Raw genomic sequence first — 21,451 nt, 5'->3', positions numbered from 1 at the left:
GCATGTTTTATGTGCTTTTTAAAAATAGTTGTTTTTATTAAAGGATTTCCATAGTTATCAAGCGTACATACAATGTCCCTGTTTTCCATTCATATAGCCCTTCCTACAGATCAGTTACATCTGATGTGAGACACTACTGTCACAGACACTGTGAGTTTGGTGCGGGGTGGAGGGAAAGAGAAAAAGAAGTGGCTTTTCTTTCTTTTATGTGCCTTTTAATTACATCTCTCACTTTTGCAAGCATCAGTACATTGCTGGCTGTCACTGTACAGTGGTACATCGGGTTAAGTACTTAATTCGTTCCAGAGGTCCATTCTTAACCTGAAACTGTTCTTAACCTAAAGCACCACTTTAGCTAATGGGGCCTCCTGCTGCCACTGCGCCGCTTCTGTGTGATTTCTGTTCTCATCCTGAAGCAAGGTTCTTAACCCAAGGTACTATTTCTGGGTTAGCAGAGTCTGTAACCTGAAGTGTATGTAACCTGAAGTGTATGTAACCCGAGGTACCACTGTATATCTATCTACACACACAAACTCAAACCTGCCACATCTGTGGCTGATTCAAGAGTGTGAATTGCCAGAGTGACTTGACTTCTATTATGATGTCAGAAGATCATTGTAAGACAGTTCTGTTCTCATGTTCTGATGTGCTGGCTGGGAACTGTCCATTCAATTTGAAAACACTTGAGCTAATTTGGTCATACATTTCATGTCCCCACCCATTTCTGGACCATTCTAGTAATCAGAATATCTGACGAACATAGGAAGCTGCCATATATTGAGCCAGGTCAGCATTGTCTACAATGACTGCCCACAGTTCTCCAAGCTTTTGGACATGAGACATTCTCAGCCCTGCCTAAAGATGCCAGATGGAACTTGGCAGCCTTCTGCATCCAGAGCACATGCTTTTGAGCAGTAGCCCTTTTTGGATGTTGTGAGCTAGTTTCAGATGCTTAGCTGGTGAGAGAATACCACAGCAATTTCGAGATTGCTGCGGAAGAGTCTTATATAAAAGTATTTTGTTCTCCGACCACCACAGTCAGTAGATGGAGTTCACCTTCAGGTATTTCTCGCCTCAAAACAGCTTCACCTGATTACTTTTTCCTCAGAGGATGCCCTATCTGTGTCTGAAAGCTTAGCTTGGGGAAAGTGTTTTTCAAATGGAAAAATGACCAAAGGGAAAGGGGTTAAACTGCTTTTTTACACCCACCCTTCTTTCCCCGAGACTTGCAAGCTTGCACAGGCTGATTTTTGCCACAAAAATCCACCACACAGAGCCTGCTGCAATGTACAACTTGAGCCAAAGTGAGACAGTTGGTCTCAACCATTTTTTTATTTGTTACACTGACTGCTTGAAATGTGGCTCATAAAGGTAAAGGTAAAGGGTAAAGGGACCCCTGACCATTAGGTCCAGTTGTGGCCGACTCTGGGGTTGTGGCACTCATCTCGCTTTATTGGCTGAGGGAGCCGGCGTATAGCTACATTCAAAGGTGAAAATGGGCGGTCCCAGGCCAATGTTGTTAATGTTTGGGGGGACGGGACAAACAAACGACAACCAGCAAACGATGACATCTGGCAAAATGCTATTGTCAACATGGAGGGATGCTTGTCCAAAATGAGGGGAGATGTATTCACAAGCGTAGGGAACTGCTGGGTCTGTTTGTCCATGTAGCTTAATTTTGCCTGTGCTGACTAGTTTGCTGCTCTCCAAGGTCTCAGAGGTCTTTCTCATCACCTAGTACCTGAGTTTTGTAACTATGCTGAGGATCACCCCTTCTACATGCAATGTATGTGCCACTGAGGACCAACACATGTTCCTCCTTCTGCATCCATTATTATACCTCTACAATTCTGTCTGCAAGTAGAAACCCATTTCTCCAGCTTATGATAATTACAAAAACCCAACTTCTACATATAGACATTGCAATATGTATCTGCCATTGCAGATATTTTAAATTTGATTGAGTGTTCCCACAAAGGTCTACCACTGAGCTCTTGTCCCTTCTTACTGATTATTTCAAAATGTTCATTATACTCATTAGGGGTTGTCAGCATTCACACATTAATGTCAATGTTCACTACGTTATGGGCATTCCCTATACCAATAATATGCCCATATATACTCTGATAGTTCTCCTTCATCTCTCATAATACTAGAACCCTCTAACAAAGCTGAATGTCGGAAGATTCAGGATGGGCAAAAGAAGGTACTTCTTTGCAGCTCATATAGTTAAAGGGTTGAATTTGCTCCCACAAGCTGTAGTGATGCCCATCAACTTGGATGGCTTTAAAATTCAGACAAATTCAGAGATAGCAATGCTATCAGTGGCTAGTACCCACAATGGCTGTGTATTGCCTCCACTGTTGGGAGGCAGAAAGACTCTAAATGCCAGTTGTTGGGAATCACAAATGGGGAGAGTGCTGTTTTGTTCATGCCCTACTAGTGAACTCCCCATAAGTCTCTGGCTGGCCACTGTGAGAACAGGATATGGGATCACATGGGCCTTTGGTCTGATTCAGCAGAACTCTTCTCATGTTCTTAAGAGCCACCCATCATCCAAGAACTGCAAAATTCAGCAATACTAAATCTAGATACATATGGGGAGCTATGGTAGATTCTGATAGGACAAGGCCCTATATTGTTGTGATATATGCACATTGACTCCTGGCTTCCTGGTTTAAGAACCATGAATCTGTTGCTTGCATAATTTGCGGCTGATGAACTATGTGCCCTAGCAAGGACAATGAGAGCTACAGAGAAAGCTTTGATTTTATTTGGTCAATGAAGCCAGTTCAATGGTGTGTGTGGGGGGGGGGGGACTGTTCTAGTCAATAAAAATTAAGAAATTAAATAATACATTTGTGGATTTGAGTATTCCAAGGATGCCAACGCACAGGTTGTACAACGTGTAAGTGTGACATCCGTGAACACAAATTTCCTCCTTCAGAATAATTATCTAAAACACAGAACATAAAATGAAAACATAATGGTTAATCATAAAATAACAGAAAAGTAATCAATGCCTTGTCTAGACAGCATTTTATTGCAATGGGCATAGGACTAATAGGGATATATATTATAAGTTTCTACTTTTTTTTTTGGTGGGCATAAACTGCCAAAGTCAAGTGCACTTAAATTCTACTTATTTCAATGAGGAATAAAATCATGTCCTGAAATTTCTCCCATTGAAATTAATGGAACTTAACCTGGGCTGCATCATTCTCTGACTGCTAAACAGTCCCCAACCATTGTCCATCATTGACTTTTGATGCAGTATGGTTCGTCAGAGAGCTTTTGAGTGGCATACATGTTCCTCTCTCTTCGCAGAAACAGGATAAGAACAGGAGGTGACATAAGGGAAGAAGGACTTGTCCTTTTCAAAGGGCCTAACATTTATCACACAAAAGGCACTCAGCCCAAGAGACATTCAAACCACTTTTTGAATCACCTCCTCCATTTTCTAGGCCCAGTTCCCAGGACAGCAGCCTAAATGTGATGTTTCTCAAGGGCAAAAACGGATTTTGGTGGCTACTAGTAACAAATTTCAGTAGGTTATAGACTTGACTGAAGTAGAAGTGACATCAATTGCATGAATGCACTTAACATGCATATTATTTGTTAGGTAAATTACTGCCATAAGGAATCCTGAAGCATTGGGGGGGGGGCAGGAGAAGTATAACTCTTCCTTTCCTTGCTAAGTTCCTGGCACAAACTGCTTCTCCATAGTGGCTCTTTGCCTTTGGAGGAAGCCTACACTGTGGGCAATGGAGGTGTCTCTTGAAATGCAAATAGCCAACGTGAAGAGTTCATTTTCGCCAGAACTGTAACGGGGAAAGGAGTCAAACTATGGCTTCCCCAAACCTGCAGTCCTGAGGCTCCTCTTTACATTCAAAAAATCTAAAAATTAAATGGATTACTGCAATGAACATCACATCTAGGTTGGCTCCAAATGTAATTTTAGTGTGGGCTTGAGCATGCTCAATGGAATTTTTGACTTTTCCTCTTTTAATGGCAGACCCATGTGCTATGTAAGAAGCTTTTGTGAGGGGAATAGCAACTCAGCACCCATAACAAACTACAGTGCCCAGGATTCTCTGAGCGACACCATGAATGTTTGAAGCAGTATAATACTGCTTTAGAGGTATAGCATGGTGCAGATAGGGCCATTCTCTCTTCCTTTCTAAGCAAGTTTGGACCTCCATTATTAACTGCCAGCAGCCCAATCTTGTGAGTCACTGAGCAGTTTGAGCCATATAAACTACCGGGCCCTCTGCATCTTCCGATATATAACCGATAAATCTGTCATGAATCAAAATAGATACGCTCGAGCCAGATGCAGACATTACCATACTATGAATTTATTTATTTTATGGATCACAAAATTGTCGCCAGGATGTTCAGCATTGTTTCACCCAAAGCCAGTTTTTGTGATATATGAAAAGCTGGTAGGAAAACGATGCATTTTCATGCCTTTCCAGAAGATCAAAGAAGATTAACCTCTTCAAACCCTTCCCATTCATCTGTGTTCCTGTATGCAAACTCTGATAAATGACATTATGAGTGTCAGCCATGGAGATGGCGGGGGCGTTTTTACATGCAGGGTTTTTTTGGGGGGGAGGGGGAGCATGTTGACTCACAAGGAAATAATGTATATCGGGTCTCTGGTATCTTACTCTTTTCAGAAATAATGCCATGGAGGAAAAACACAGAAGAACTGAAAAGGCGTAAGGATGACAGGACAGAGGCTAGACAAAGGCTCTTACTTTGTTTTGAAGTAGAACGCTGCACAGATCATGCCCACTATGACTATGCCAAAGACGATACAGGAAATAGACAGCACTTGTCGCTGGTAAACCTCTTCGCTCTCTGTGGACAGCAAAATTGAAAATTATGGCAACATTACACAGCAACATCTAGAAATAGGGGAACGTATTATTATTTTAAGGGTGTGTGAATCAGCATGACACGTTCTTCATACGAAGAACAGGAAGTGTGCAGATTTTGGCTTGGAGAAACCACCCCCGACTTAGGATCCCCACCTGCATGCTGTTATGAGAGATGTGGGTCTGCTGCACTGGCCCAAACAGAATTCTCCCCCCAAGGAGACCCTATAAACATGTAATCAGGATTATGGCATGAAGTGGTGCCATCGCATTTTGCGTTTATGTACCCCGGAGGGCAGAGAAACGTATAAACTGGTTATATGGCTCATCAGACAGGAAGTGATCCTACACATCACAGGGGAATAGGGTAGACTTGACATGGGGGCAGGGCTTGTTTGATGTGGCAGTCCTGTATCTCAAGTGACACATCGTCCCATCCTTGGGATGTTATCCTATTACCCCCCCCCCCACTTGCTAAGGCCTAATGAACTTAAGAGACATGCATGGGACTGTGCTGTTAGTTCCTTATATAAGACTTTGGACTTTCAAGAAAAGGAGCCAACTTCTCGTGAGGTTCCCTTCAGGTGACTGCTGTGGACCTTGAAGAAAACAACTATGAAAACCAAGGGCATTTATCTGATGTGATTATTATCCAATTCTTCAGAAAGCTATATAAATAGTTTCCATAGGGCAGGAGGGAGGAGGTGGGTGAAAGGTTGGAAACAGGACTCTATTTTTAATACTCAGTCATGTTCATCACTTACAAGGCTCATTGGGATTCACTCATTTCATGACCACAACCCCATTCCTTTAAAAATGTACAAGGTGGTTTGGGGGTTATTTTTTTGCATTGGACTATATAGCACTCCTGCCTAAGCCTCCACATTGTTCCCCCAGATTCCAAGTGTACAAACAACATAAAACACTGAAAGATTTACAGCGCTGAAAAGAAAGGAACAAAGCCAAACCAAAAAGAAACCCCTGCAGTTTGATAGAGTTGGATGAAAGCCAAAGTCTTTCCATAGTTTCTGATGTGCTCCACTGCACAGGATATTACTTACATGGGAATTGTGTAGTTTATTTTTGGGGGGCAGGGGGTGGCAGGCAAGGAGGGGAAGCAATAGCCTTGGTAAACATCACTGCTGCATAATTAACTTGAAGAGAGGGATGAAATGGAAATCAAGAATATGAGAAAACATTCTGTCTGAGGACAAGCAGTCGACAGTTAATAGGCAGCTGGAACACCGTATGTGGAAATGAATCAATAATTCTTTAAGTGATTTATTTTAATTTAAAAAGGCTTTCTTAATATACCAACTGAGTATCAAATTGGCTGGATTATATTGCTACCTGTTAACATATGACAGGAATTAAATATAAGGCTAGAAGAGGAAATGTATAGATTCAAAAATATGGATGGATGTTATGGGTAAATATTGGGGTGGGGGAGGAACACTTGCTCTGGTCAAGAAATCGAGGCCTGCATCTAACTGTGGCCCCATTAATTCCAAATGAGGGAGCAGAATTGAATGAGTGAAAGAAAAAATGACCACTGGATCAGCTGCTCTCATTGAAATGAATGGGGAATTTTTAGGTGACAATGAGGGTCAGCGGGACAACTCAGACTCTCACGCCCAGGAATCAGTGCTGCACCAGAGTAATTGTTTTTATTGTTTTACAACAGAGTGAAAACCATCCTCCCCATCACAACAATTTGTGTTGATTAAAAAAATAAAATAAAAACCCATTCTTTTCAAGAGGAAAGATTTAAGCATGCATTTAAGTCTCCCATTTAAATCCATAGGACTGAAAACCATTTCATAAACTGCGAGGCGATCTGCATACAAATTGGATTTGCAACTGAGCGTACACTGGGCAGGGAGCTGCAGACAACCCTTGTTGTTTGGAGCATGTTACCTATATGATACATGCATTTCCAAACACAAGGTTATCTCATTCACACATTACATTTTTAGGTGCACAATGTGTGCCCTTAGAATTGTTTTACATTAGGTGAATAGTGCACAATATGTTTTTTTTTTACCTGAATTATATACTTCAAAAAGGTTTAATTCTTTTAAAGTGTTACCAACAACAAAATTACAAAATAAACCTGTTTGAAAAGAGCATGTTTCAAAAACAGCGGTGGATATTTATTTTTCACCCACTCAGGTTCAGAACCACAATCAATAATTGTAGTATATACCCAGACCATACTAGAATCACCCACTGAGTTCAGCAGTAGTTACTTATTCTCTCTCTCTCTCTCTCTCTCTCTCTCTCTCTCTCTCTCTCTGTGTGTGTGTGTGTGTGTGTATGTGTATTTTCCCCGACTGTAAGTGCAAAATAAGCAAAAGCTTTTTAAAAAAAGAATAAATGCACATGGGGTCTGCTTGGCTGTAGGTAAATGATGCAAATGGAAAGGATTAGGATACTGATTGTATGGAAAAGGCTTGAGCAATCTGCCATGACCATGTGGTTGGGTCACTCACAAGCAACCCTCAGCCACATCAGGGCTTCAGCTAGAATGTGGAGGGAGGGAAGTGGGAAGGGCTAACTTCTTCCAGGGTTAAGGGCAGCTGGAAAGCAGTGTTCAAGTGGGGGACTGGGAGCTTGGTAAGGGAGGAAGGGGGGTGGATGATAGGGAGCATTCACTAGAGAGGGGTGTCTGGGAGGTGAGGAGTGGAGGAATTCAGGAGGTAGACAAGACTGGAAGCAAGTAGTGTCCTTGATAGGTGGGAAAGGGGAGGAAGGAAGTGGAAAGGCTATGCCGGCAAAGGTGGCAGAGGGGAAGGAGAAAATGGGCTGCAGAGAGTGGTCCGGATCGGGTAGGGCATGGGCGTGTGTTGCAGGAGGAGGAGAAGGAGGAGTTTGGATTTGATATCCCGCTTTATCACTACCCGAAGGAGTCTCAAAGAGGCTAACATTCTCCTTTCCCTTCCTCCCCCACAACAAACACTCTGTGAGGTGAGTGGGGCTGAGAGACTTCAGAGAAGTGTGACTAGCCCAAGGTCACCCAGCAGCTGCATGTGGAGGAGCGGGGAAGCGAACCCGGTTCACCAGATTACAGGACTACCGCTCTTAAGCACTACACCACACACAAATCTGCCCTCTCAAGGGGGAAATTTGATGGGGGGGGTTGGGCTCATGTGAGAGTGCAGGGCCAATGAACGCACATCCCGGTTTTCAGCACCAGGAAGTTGGAGGGTATGAAATTGAATCCCTCACATGTCCTTAGCCCTGGGTGGATCTAGACACAGGAAAAACAACGACGCTATAAATAAGTCAGAAATTAGATAACAAAGAAAAAATCTCTATGGAAAATCACGTTTTGAAATTTCCTGCTAACTGCCGCCATCTGGTGTTGCATGTTTATAGCACATTCAAACCACTGTTTCTTTACTAGTGTAGCCGAGTCCTCAGTCTAGCTTTCAACTGCCTCTTATAGTCAGGGGTATTCTTTTTACTGGTGACAGCCTCCCTTCTCTCCTAATGGTGGATTCCCCCCCCCATCCATTGATAACGCTCTGCTTCCCCTGTTTTTTGTGCCTTTTCCTCCTCTTTACTTAGCATCTGCTTCATCACTAGGTCTTTCCGCCTTCCCTGCTCTTCTCCAACATTAGAACAACTGAACCAACTGCTTGAAGTTGTTAGGGAATCTGCACAAAATCCCTAAGCACAGACTCCAAGGTATATTGCGGTACAGATTCCAAAATGCTCCTAAATTACACCAAAACTTGAAAAACCAGTGGTTGTTATTTTTGTTTGTTTTTACTTGCTTGTCTTTGGTTTGGTTCTCACACATAAAACACATTGGAGGGCTAGAAAGTGGTATAAAACTGTTGTTTTAAAAATATAAATAAATAAACTGGAACCTCCTCTCTTGGTCTGAACCTTCATTATTGGGGATCTCCTTCACTAGGTACCTACACATTAATGTAACCCAAAATAAAGAGGCGTCTGTCAGCTATCACCTTGCAGCAGATATTATATCAGGCTGTAACAGAGGAGGAAAGAAAAGGGAGCATTCGTGGTGCCTTCTCTCCTTGAACTTTCCCGTATCAGCTAGTTATCAGAACATCTTCTGATTAAGAACATGAACCTGAGTTCATCCGTTTCCTTCTCCCTCCCTCCCAATCCATTTTCCTTTCACATCTTGTCTTTTTAGAAAGTAAGCCTGAAGGCAGGGTCTGTCTTTGTGTGCATGTGTGAAAGAGATTTTTTAAGCTGCCCAGGAAGCCTATTTTTGACTGAAAGGGACAATTAAGATTAAGTAAACAAATATGATTCAATTTCTTTGAAATGATTATCATTCCTATGTCTTCAATGTTCCACAGAGCTTTCAAAAATGAGCATTCAAAAATGAATTTTCCTCTTATACGTGTGTGTTCTACTCTGTGCAAATAAATGGATGGAAGAGATTTTCTATACACCTCAAACTGAATCTTTCTATTGTACATTGGCTTCCTCAAGACTCAGGCACTGTTTGCACAGCAGGATCAATATTTCTTTGCTCTTATATATTTTGTTCTCTTTCCCTCCTTTGCGAGACACCTCCCTTTTCTTCCACTCACCTCTCCCCCCCCAACCTGAATCCAAATTCCTCATTAAAGATCCCTAATCCTTTCACCGATCTCTTCAATTGCTGATATAGAGCATTTAAATTGCCAGTGACCCAGAGAAGCAAACTCTTCTTTCCGTACACCTCCTCATTCCAATGAGCCGAGTGCATCTAATAAACCAGCCAAGAGAATGAGCATGTTTTGAAATCTTACCTAACTATAGGTGAGATCCAGCAAAATATACAATGAGGTGTGATTAGGAGACCTTTGGCAAAGCATCTGCTCCTTAGGAATTACATCTTGAAGAGTTAAACTGTAAAACCCAAACTTTTAAGAAATTGATGCAAGCACAGAGTCTTATCAGGGAATGAGCAGAAAAGGCTACATTTTGTATAATCCAAGTAAATATTCTGCAGGGACTGAACATGCTAACTGCAAATTATGCTGCGTCACATAATTTAAACACACACACACACAAATTTAATTATCTCTGGAAGCGGTTAAGCAATTTAAGTTGAGTAATTAATTAAGCAGAATATGGATTCAGTGACTGGTTGACTGTATCGGTTGCGCAGATACATATTGTCATAAAACAAATAGCAATGGCAAATGGTTTGGGGAATTCAGAGGGCCTACCCACCATGACATCTGCCTTGCTCATTGTGATGATTAAGCTGGTTCTAATATATGCCTAGCATGGCATCTGGGAAGCTATCAAGTCAAGGTGCATGATTTTCTACTATTTGACATTAACAATTAAAGAAAACAAACCACTTCTCCTTAAGGGATGCTTCCACAGCTAAAAGAAAAATGATCCGGAATGCTATCTTGTCACATACACCCAAATTTTACTTTCCCCACAATGCAAATAAAACAGGATTGTAGCTGACCCTGGATCCCTTCCTCCTCAAGTGTCCCTAATTGATGGACCCTATGAGGGTGAAAGAGGAGAGCACAAAATATGGTTTGAAACTTAACATCAAATAAAACGGAGATCATAGCCACTGGTCCCATCACCTCCTGGCAAATAGAAGGGGAAGAAATGGAGGCAGCGAGATATTTTACTTTCTTGGGCTCTATGATCACTGCAGATGGCGACAGCAGCCACGAAATTAAAAGACACCTGCTTCTTGGGAGAAAAGCAATGACAAACCTAGGCAGCATTTTAAAAAGCAGAGACATCACCTTGCCAACAAAGGTCCATATAGTTAAAGCTATGGTTTTCCCAGTAGTGATGTATGGAAGTGAGAGCTGGTCACCGAAGAATTGATGCTTTTGAATTATGGTACTGGAGGAGACTCTTGAGAGTCCCATGGACTGCAAGAAGATCAAACCTATCCATTCTTAAGGAAATCAGCCCTGAGTGCTCACTGGAAGGACAGATCCTGAAGCTGAGGCTCCAATACTTTGGCCACCTCATGAGAAGACAAGACTCCCTGGAAAAGACCCTGATGTTGGGAAAGATGGAGGGCACAAGGAGAAGGGGACGACAGAGGATGAGATGGTTGGACAGTGTTCTCGAAGCTACCAGCATGAGTTTGACCAAACTGCGGGAGGCAGTGGAAGACAGGAGTGCCTGGCGTGCTCTGGTCCATGGGGTCACAAAGAGTCGGACACGACTAAACAGCAACAACAACAATTCCCCTTTCCGTACAGTTTCATTGCTTTTTGTCTAACCCAAGAGTTATCAAGTGCTACAGCCTACAGCTTAGCCTCTTTCACACATGCTCGCCCACACAGAAATAACAGCCTTCCCTGCATACAGAAAATGGTATATCAAAGTTACAGCCCACCAAGTGCCTTTCTCCCTAATGTACCAGTTTTCATGTGAAAGGATTAAACTTTATTCTGAAGTGCACGGACAGCAGCATGTGATACGTCTCCCCACCAAGATGTGATGTTGGCAGTGTCCCTCGAGAGCCATAAGGCATGGTTTCGCTGCATGCATCGATCAGCTCAAATTAACCTGTGCCATCAAGTGGCCTGCCATTCAGGACTGAGTCACTGCATGATGTGCTGTGCATATACAGTTGCAATCAAAAGTATTCAAATGCTCATTGCAAATCAGATTTATTATCAAAGTTTACCAGACTTTCAGCTGTTTGCAATGAGCAAAGTGGAGGGGGCAATATTCTTAACAAGCTTTAAATTACCATTCTTGGACACGGTTGGTATTAGATTGCAAAAATGCCATTTTCTTGTGAAGACCTTATATAGTCATACCTTGAAAATCGAATGGAATCTGTTCCGAAAGTAAGGATTTTGGATTCTATTCAACTAACTTTTACTCAGAGCAGATCCACAAAAATTAATGGCCATAAGTGTGCCGAGATGGCAAAGCTTACAAGAAGAATTAGAAACCAGGAAGAGGAGGTCTTTAATAAAGAATGGGGGAAGTTTATAATTTATTTGAAAAGCTATTGTAAACAGTTACATACATTGGTAGGATTGACAGAAAACTTGTAGTAAAAATTTGAACTATGGCTTGACAAAGAAGTTATAAAAATAGAGTTATGAAAGAGATGCAGAGGGGGAAATCATTACATTAAGATCAACAATGGGGGGAGGGAAGTCAAAAGGGATTATATGTTTATGTATTTAATTCATTTGCTTATGTAAAATAGAAAATGCAAAAATGAAATTTATTTTTAAAAAAATGAAATTAATGACCATAATTCACTTAGGTCCATTATTTTCCATGCATCTACTCTTAGTTACTTGAATACGCCCCTTTATAATGAACAGTTTGAAAGCAAAAATAGAAGTGAATTGTTTTTAATTCTGCCTTTGAAGAAGAAATGCAGAAAAAGAAAAAGAAACACTTTGTATTATGACTCAGCTAATTAAGACAGACAGAATTCCATTTGTCAGTAATTAAAACAACAAGGACATTTCTGTCCATGACTGTGTGATCTATTAATTCCTTGGCATATTAAGAAAAAATCAGAAGAGAGTGGAAAATGTTCTACAAGATAGTCGTGTCAAAATGCTTCATGGGTGCAAATTCATACAACTGCAGTTCATGGGGTGTGACAGCCCTGGTCTTTCCCTCTGTCAGTCAGCTGATCAGTAGCACAGGCTCATGCCTTCTCTGTAGCTGTCTGGGACACCCAGACCCTCAGATGCAGGGGAGCTTCAACACTCCTTGTAAAGTAACATTCTCACTGGCTGTATTGTGACACCAGTAGAAGTTCAACCAATCACTAGTCTTATTGAGGCAACCAGATCCCCAGCTAGCTTGCAGTAGTGGCTGGTGACCATTTCCAGGAGGAACAGACACAGGAGACCAATGTTAGGTAGAAGCAGAACCAATGGCAGGCAGAGCAAACTAATTCTACTTTTGTGCCTATCTTCCTCCCTGCTGAATTCTACAAGTTCAACACTGAGACAAGGAGAAGCTGTCTGGGTGGGTGCTGGTAGCTCAGTGCTCCATTCACCCTAACAGGCCAGTCTGAGGGGCGGAGGAAGGGGGCTGTGGGGGCGGTGTGCCTTGGGTGTCATCACTGAGGGGGGGGTGATATTTGGCATGCCACCCGCCTGCGACTCCCAAGCCTACCCCTAGCTGTTGGGGAAAGGGGCGGAGCTGCACCGCCTTGCTGGCAGCCTCCACCCCTTCCCCCTTCATTTTGTTTTTTTTTTAATAATTTTTATTAAATTTTCCACTTTTATCATATTCACATTTTGTTACATAATTCTATAACTTAATACATTACTCTACAAGAGCATCAACCTCCTTCCCTCCCTCTTTCTGACTTCCACATACCTTTCCATATTCTTCACTTTTCTATAATCACTTATTTACCTTTTATCATATTATAATATTTCACCTTATTATCTGTAAATCAGTTCCTTATATTTACATTACAAAACATTTCAGTTCAAACCTAAACATTTTCAAATGTTTACAATTTTCTTTCATGTAAGATATAAATTTGTTCCAGTCCTTTTGAAACAGTTTGTCACGCTGATTCTGGATTTTCCCCATCAACTTGGCCATCTCTACGTACTCCACCATCTTAACCTGCCAGTCTTCCAGTGCTGGAAGTTCCTGCTGCTTCCATTTCTGAGCCAGAAGAGTCCTTGCAGCCCTTGTGGTCTTCTCCCTTCATTTTGACAGTTCGGGGAAGGCTTGGAATTTATATAATTCCCATGAACCATTAACTTTTGTTCCCCTGCTCCAGGGCTGCTTCCTGGGGGGGGGGGAGCCTCCCCCAAGCTGTCAAAATGAAGAGGGAAGGGAGGAAGGCTGCTGGCAAAGTGGAGCGGCTCCCCCCCCCCCCCCCGCACCCAGGAAGCAACCTGCCATGGGCAGCTCGCTCCACCCCACTGGGTATCTCACCCCCTGGAATGCTTGCCACAAAGCCCCCCTGGAACACTCACCCCACCCCCATGGCTCCACCCCTGGCCCCTGGGTGCACAGCATGTGCACCACTCTGGGTGCTGGAGCAGCTAGCTCCGCCTCTGGCCAGCCTCTGCTGATTTTGGAAATGGTTAAAAGGGCACCTAAACAAATGCAGGGACGCGGGTGGCACTGTGGGTTAAACCACAAAGCCTAGGGCTTGCCGATTGGAAGGTCGGCAGTTCGAATCCCCGTGACGGGGTGAGCTCCCATTGCTCGGTCCCTGCTCCTGACAACCTAGCAATTCCAAAGCGCGTCAAAGTGCAAGTAGATAAATAGGTACTGTTGCGGCGGGAGGGTAAATGGCGTAAATGGCGTTTCCGTGCGCTGCTCTGGTTCACCAGAAGCGGCTTAGTCATGCTGGCCACATGACCCGGAAGCTGTATGCCGACTCCCTTGGCCAATAAAGCGAGATGAGCGCCACAACCCCAGAGTCGTCTGCGACTGGACCTAATGGTCAAGGGTCCCTTTACCTTTAAACAAATGCAAACAGGGCACCCTGATCTTCTATGATGTCCTCAGAATGGAGGACAGGATAAGTAACTCAGAAGCTCCGTAATGGGAAGAGAAAGGATAATGGTCAGAGGCTTTACATATGGGGCTTATGCGAAATAGCGCATTGCAGAGCAAAAGGGTCTACACGTTCATGGACCCTTTGAAAAATGCTCAGATGTTTGGGAACAAATGGAGAACAGGGAGGACTGAATCCAGCCCCCAACTCCAGAAAAGGTGAACAGTGGGATTCTGTGTTTTAAAAGAAGGCTATAGCTGTACAATTCCAACTGTGTGCATGGGAATCTTGTGTGCATTTCTCCTCATCTGGCTAGAGAATGGAGTATGTTTGCAGAAGTCTGCTTTGGGGTGCATATTCTCTGAGCTGAAATGTGTCAACGGGAGAATGTGCACCCCCTCAGCGTTTCAGCAATAATTGGCTGCTACTTGTGGTCCACCATGCATGCTGCAAAGATAGTGGGCGATATTCTCCTTGGAGACTAATAAAATATATTGCAAAAAAATAAAATAAAAATGGTTTAGGCACTTCAATATTATACTGACCACAACTATCATGCACATCAACCACTGACTTTAAATTATGAGCTACTGATATAATATTTGAACTTTATTGGCTTATAATGAGTTTTTGAGCTGTGACTAAAGCTCAGGCATATAAATTTAATTCTAACAGAGGCTTTGGGAGGGTTTGCTATTTCATTCTATTATCTGTGCTATCAGTGGTTTTATGTATCAGAAACATTTAAAAGATAACACTAAAAAAAGCTAATACAGACTGCACCCAAGTGGATTTTTTTTTTTTTTTGTGGGGACGAGGGTTGGAGGGGAATTATATAGCTATATTGCATTATTAAAAATTTAAATCCATTTTTAAAATTTCATTTACAGTACCACCTTGGGGGGGGCAGCATTAAAAGGAAAGCTGAAGTTAACAAAAACAAACTTGTCAGAATCCCTTACAATGGTATTGTGGTTATCTGTCAGACACATTATGTTAGAGGTTGTTTTCCATGGACAAGAGAGGCTGTCAGGCAAAAAATTTTCTGACGTTCAACCATTATAAGGATGCAATAATGCATGCATTGTAATTAGTAGTTGGGGGTTCCTACTGAACCCAGTTGTCTTTGTCCATGGAGTTTTCTTGGCAGGGATACTGGAGTGGCTTGCCGGGTCCTGCTCTAGGTGGATCATGTTTGGTCAAAACTCTTCACTATGACCTGTCCATCTTGGGTGCCCTGCTTGGCATAGTTCATAGCTGCTCTGAGTTATTCAAGCCCTTTGCCATGGCAAGGCAGTGATCTGACTGCAAGAAGATCAAACCTATCCATTCTTAAGGAAATCAGCCCTGAGTGCTCACTGGAAGGACAGATCCTGAAGCTGAGGCTCCAATACTTTGGCCACCTCATGAGAAGAGAAGACTCCCTGGAAAAGACCCTGATGTTGGGAAAGATGGAAGGCACAAGGGGAAGGGGACGACAGAGGACGAGATGGTTGGACAGTGTTCTGGAAGCTACCAGCGTGAGTTTGGCCAGACAGCGGGAGGCAGTGGAAGACAGGAGTGCCTGGTGTGCTCTGGTCCATGGGGTCATGCAGAGTCAGGCACAACTAAACAACTAAACAACAACAACACTGAACCCAGGGACCTGAAAATCATAACAATCATGATGATTTAAAAGGTCCTATAGAGTTGTTCATTTTTGAAAGATAAAATTCAGAACCTGAGTGGGCCCAGATGGAGAAAATAATGGATCCTGGCAGGTAGAGATGCAGAGACCTTGTTGGAAGCCCAGCAGTCAAAACACAAGGGTCATACGAAACCTGTGGTTGATCTAAGGCAGGAATGGTGGGGATCTGTAGCCCTCTAGATATTTTTGGACTACAACTTCCATAATCTCTGAATATTGGCCATGCTGGCTGGGACTGCCATAAATGTTGAGTGAGTGGTGGTTCAAGGGACTAGATGTGCAAGGTTAGTATATTCATGCTTTTCTGTGCATATTTAACCATTTCATGGTTACAGCTTGCGTAACAATTCTGTATAGCAAATAATAATAATGTGCTACACGTTGTGTGTGTGTATACAAGATTAGGGAACAGAGCCAGAAAGAAGACAACGACAGGATCTTATTGACAGATGGGAACAAGTGCTGAAAAGTTTGGCAACCACTACTTTAAATCTGCAGTCTTTCAAAACTCCATGCATATTAAGGCCGCTTTAATCAACACAAGCTGTATAAATCCAGGGCCGAGTGAATACAGGAAATGATTGCCAAATATTTGACTGAAACAAGAAATGAATTAACTTTCACCAGGCTGATGCCCCTTTTAATTCTGCAAACATTCAACCTTGGCATCAATTACTTGTGTAAATGATTGCAGGGAGGGGAATCTTCAGCATGGACAAGAATGGGCCAATCCTGCATTTTAAACTCGTAGTCATTCACCTCTGACCTGAGTTTCTAGACATGCAGCCTTAAAGTATGGCCATTCATCCAGCCAGACTCAGCATTAAGAGTTCTCAGATGACCTGTACACATTCACAACAATGCAGCTACGTGGTCATATACTGATGTCAATGCATGCTGCATGCAATCTGCCAGCTCAGCAGCTGGGACTGCAGGTGCATAGCTCTGTGAAATAAGATGCAAATATGTTGATCAGCTATTTGGAAAGGGAGCTTCCTTATACCAGGTCAGGCTATTAATCTGACTACCTAGTACTGTCTCTTCTTGCCTCCAAGATGTCAGGCAGAGGTCTTTCCAATCTCCCACCACCCGATCTTTTTAACTGGAGATGCCAGGATTCAATTTGGCACGCAAAACATTTGGTCTTCTGCTACATTACAATATCTTTCTATTCCCAAACAAAGCACAGGTGGGATGTATGTTGTTTTACAGGGCTACAAATATGCCCTCTTGGATACTTTGCATGCCCATGTCTGGAACTGATGTGGCTGAACTCAGGACAAAGGAGGATATGCCCTGTTTTACTATGGCAGATGTTGGAAAACAGAAACTGTTGGAACTACAACCCCCATTGTCTCTGACCACTGGCCATGCTGGCTGGATTGAGTGGAAGTTGGAGTCCACCAATATCTGCAGGGCTGTAGGTTCCCCATCCCTGACTTAAAGGGCAAAAGGAGGGTTTCTCAGACTCTCAAAGCCATTAAGCTCAAAGGAAGCAGGGATCCTTGAGGGCCTACCTGTGTGTGATGCAGCCAGGCCTCTGTTGGCAGGTTAGAAGGGAAGGCTCTGATGACCAATGAGTGGGAAGTGTACTCTTGGGCTCTGAGCCAAGGCAGAGTTACCTGAGCAGAGGGTGAGGTGAGGCCAACCACTTTCACTACCATATCTTAAGTGTTGATAACCGGACTTCTGGTTCTCATATGCCAAAGGCTTGTGTGTTGACTCTTCATTACTGGCTTGCATGGAACTCACCATCCTAGAGACAAGCTACTGGTCACATGATTTTCTTTGTCTCAGGCATGACATCATGAGGCAGCAACAGCAACAACAACCTGGCTGTATTCCTTGTCTTTCCTAGTGCATAAATCTCTGTCACTTCAAGGATACTTAATAACCCAAGAATGGCTATTGTCCAAATTCAACTACGAGTCCCATTAAAGGAAACCCATGCAAGGACTTCTGCTAGTGCCATGTGCCTTAGCCCCATTTCTTGCCTCTGCACATCTCCTCCTCAATATTAGCTCCAGGGGGGCAGGAGAAACCCCAGATTAGCATATAGGGGGAGGAGAGGGGATATTTCTGTCTGGCAAGCTGAAATGCTTAAGCTAATAGAATGACTGCCATAGCACTACATTGAATTCCCCCCTATGGGCCTTGAATGTCTAGTAATTGATAGCATGACACAGGAAAAATAAAACCCGTAATGTGATTAAAAGGACACCCTTCAGTGGTGACCCCCTCGCCTCCACCACCTGGTGTGGCTTCTGCAAACTGTTGCAGCTTATAGGTACCATAAGTCTATAGGTGTAACACTAGTCAGATCACATGACACACTCCTGCATGGGCCGCAGTCAAGTCCCTGAGGTAAAGTAAAAAAGCTAAAGGGACCCCTGACCATTAGGTCCAGTCGTGGCTGACTCTGGGGTTGCGGTGATCATCTCGCTTTATTGGACAAGGGAGCCGGTGTACAGCTTCTGGGTTATGTGGCCAGCATGACTAAGCTGCTTCTGGTGAACCAGAGCGGCGCATGGAAATGCCGTTTACCTTCCCGCCAGAGCGGTACCTATTTATCTACTTGTACTTCATGCTTCCAAACTGCTAGGTTGGCAGGAGCAGGGACTGAGCAATGGGAGCTCATCCCGTTGCAGGGATTCGAACCACTGACCTTCTGAACGGCAAGCCCTAGGCTCTGTGGTTTAACCCACAGTGCCACCCACATCCTTGAGGTACATTAGATGCTTGAGAAATGGCCTAAGACCAGGGTGGGGAACCTTTTCAGCCTGTGGGTTGCAGTTCATTCATGAGTCACATGCCAGTCTGCGGTGGGTAAGGCCAGAGGTAAAAATGAGATAAGTAATAAATATCACCTTCATACAATAGGATAGTTTCTACACATACCTCCACCCAGGTAAGCACAAAGTAGAGTTCAAGTGCACAACCTAGCCAGGCAAAAACCTTCCAGGAGAGTCCAGTTCATGGCTAGTGGTGGGTGTGGCTGGGGAAGGGGCATAGTCCAAGAGTCCCGGGGCGTTGCATTTGGCCCTTGAACCCAAGATATTCCGTTGTTTCACACCTAAAACGGCAGCCTCCTCCTGATGATAGAACTAACAAAGTGAATAACCAACCATTATTCACCCCTAGCTTTGCCTCAAGATCTGTCGCCTGAATCTTGTTGCAAGATTTAGGACAGAAGAAAGAAAGCACAGCACTTCTTCACAAAGCACACAGTTCAACTATGGAACTCTACTCCCACAAGAGGCAGTGACGGCCACCATCTTGGACTGGAGAAACTCATGGAGGCTAGCCCCAAGAGCTGTTCTGCTTGCACCGTGCATTGTTCAAACAACCACAAACTATTCAAATAGGAATCCTTGTAATAAAGCAATGATGCCAAATAAATAATGTATGAAAAGCACACATTCTTCATATACCATTCTCTGCGTTGTTCAATAGCCTTCAGCTATTTGTCTTGCTGTAACTTAACGCTCACTATTCATGCGTAGTTTGATAGTTTCAAAAAGGGTGGTCAAGGGATGAGAAACGTAAGATTGATATTTATATAAGCTGAGCAAACCATTGTAGCTTGGGGTTTTCATATCCCTCTGAATCTCCACCTCCCGCTTACAATGCAAAAGTTATAATAGATGTAATCTCCAACGTAAATATAATGGTCAAAGGCTATCAAGGGCTCTGAATTAGTATTTTCAACCCGATGCAATTTTGTACTTGATAAAATTAAGTGAAGCACGCTTAGCATAATCGTATACGACCTGATTCACAATTCCTTTAATCACAGGCTGCATGCTGCAAATCAGTTACTCCAGAGTAATGCAAAAGAAGTCAATGGAACTTTTGCAGATTGTTTTGATTGCTACAATTTATTTTTAATAGTAATAATAATAAATTTTATTTATACCCTGCCCTCCCCAGCCAAGGCCGGGCTCAGGGCGGCTAACAAGCAAAAATAAAAACAAGTTGAATGAATACAACTTAAAAACAAGATTAAAATGCAACATTGAAACATTGAAACATTAAAATGCAGCCTCATCACAGGAGGAGAAAGGAAAAAAGAAAGAGGGGGAGGGAATCAAACTGACTCCAAGCCAAAGGCCAGGCGAAACAACTCTGTCTTACAGGCCCTGCAGAAAGGAATCAGATCCTGCAGGGCCCTGGTCTCATGAGACAGAGCGTTCCACCAGGCCAGAGCCATTGTTGAAAAAGCCCTGGCTCTGGTTGAGGCTAATCTAACTTCCTTAGGGCCCGGGACCTCCAGCATGTTGCTATTTATGGACCTCAAGGTCCTCTGTGGGGCATACCAGGAGAGGCGGTCCCATAGGTACGAGGGTCCTAGGTTGTGAAGGGCTTTAAATGGCTTTTAATATATCATTGACTCTGATTTCAGACAAACCATTCTTAAATGCAAAGAGATAATTCCCAGATCTCTTATTTTTCTTGTGATTATTGCAGGGAAAGCCTGCACAACTTCTGACCAGGCAAGCTCAGAAATGTAAAATCATAGAGTTCTAGACTTGGATGGGACCTTGAGAGTCCTCTAGCCCAATCCCCTGCAATGCAGAAATATGCAGCTGTCCTATACGAGAATTGAATCTGCAACCTTGTCTATGTTCTAATCTGTGCATAGGTTCAGGTAAGGTAAGTCAGCCAAGCTTGTGTCAAAATGCAGAGCAAACAATATCCCCCCATTCCTATGTCCATGCAGGTGTGAACCAGGAGTCCTGGTTCACTAAAATGTGAATACTCAGACTCCCCTCTTCTCTGTTCAGGCTGCAGGTAATGCTGACATAGCCAATTATGACCCTTTTTTTGGCCATTATATTTGGCTGCTGTGTACTAAATTTAATTGTTTGTGTTACTGACAACAATTAGGGACACAATCCAGGCCGAAGTAAGCAGTTTTTAAGTCCCACAGGTTTCTGCGGGAGATTTAACTGCATAATTAACTCTCCCATAGTAATCAATGAGACTTAAATGGGTTTAACTCTGGCTGGATCATGGCTTTGTGTTGGAAGGAGGGGGGGGGGGAAGGTTTTGAGACACAGGGAAAATGTCTTGTTGACCTGCATGTCTCCAGTTTTGTTTAAAGAATGCAGTCCTTGACTCGGTCACCAGGTGGTGTATGAATGTCAAATCAAAAGCTGAAAACAATCTCCTCAGCAATTCCAATTAAAAGGAAGAGGGAGAGGGATGGAGGGAGAGAGATTTGTAATGTAATAGGTATAATATGTGAACAGCTTAATAAAATCAGCTATTATTGATTAGTAATGCTGACAATGTAATCAGTAACAGTGACAATGTCTGTAATTTGGCATATGAATTTTTCAACCTCAAAATATTCTCAGGACTCACCAGGGAGCTTTTGACTGATTCAAAATTATTAAATGCAATTTT

At 43.1% G+C, this 21,451-nt stretch overlaps 1 protein-coding gene across 2 annotated transcripts in view; it reads right to left on the bottom strand.

Annotated features, from left to right (window-relative positions):
• NRG3 (neuregulin 3) overlaps positions 1 to 21,451 on the bottom strand; it is a 610,117-nt gene that overhangs the window by 34,355 nt on the left and 554,311 nt on the right. For both annotated transcript variants that reach the window (XM_079975658.1, XM_079975657.1), the window contains one exon: positions 4,764 to 4,866. In XM_079975658.1, the coding sequence (XP_079831784.1) occupies positions 4,764 to 4,866 (103 nt within the window). The remainder of the gene's footprint in view (positions 1 to 4,763; positions 4,867 to 21,451) is intronic.

Source organism: Podarcis cretensis, assembly GCF_951804945.1.
Source record: "Podarcis cretensis genome assembly, chromosome: 5".
NCBI classification, from domain to species: domain Eukaryota; kingdom Metazoa; phylum Chordata; class Lepidosauria; order Squamata; family Lacertidae; genus Podarcis; species Podarcis cretensis.
The sequence above is the reverse complement of the archived record's forward strand: the minus strand, read 5'-3'. Positions and strand labels throughout refer to the sequence as shown.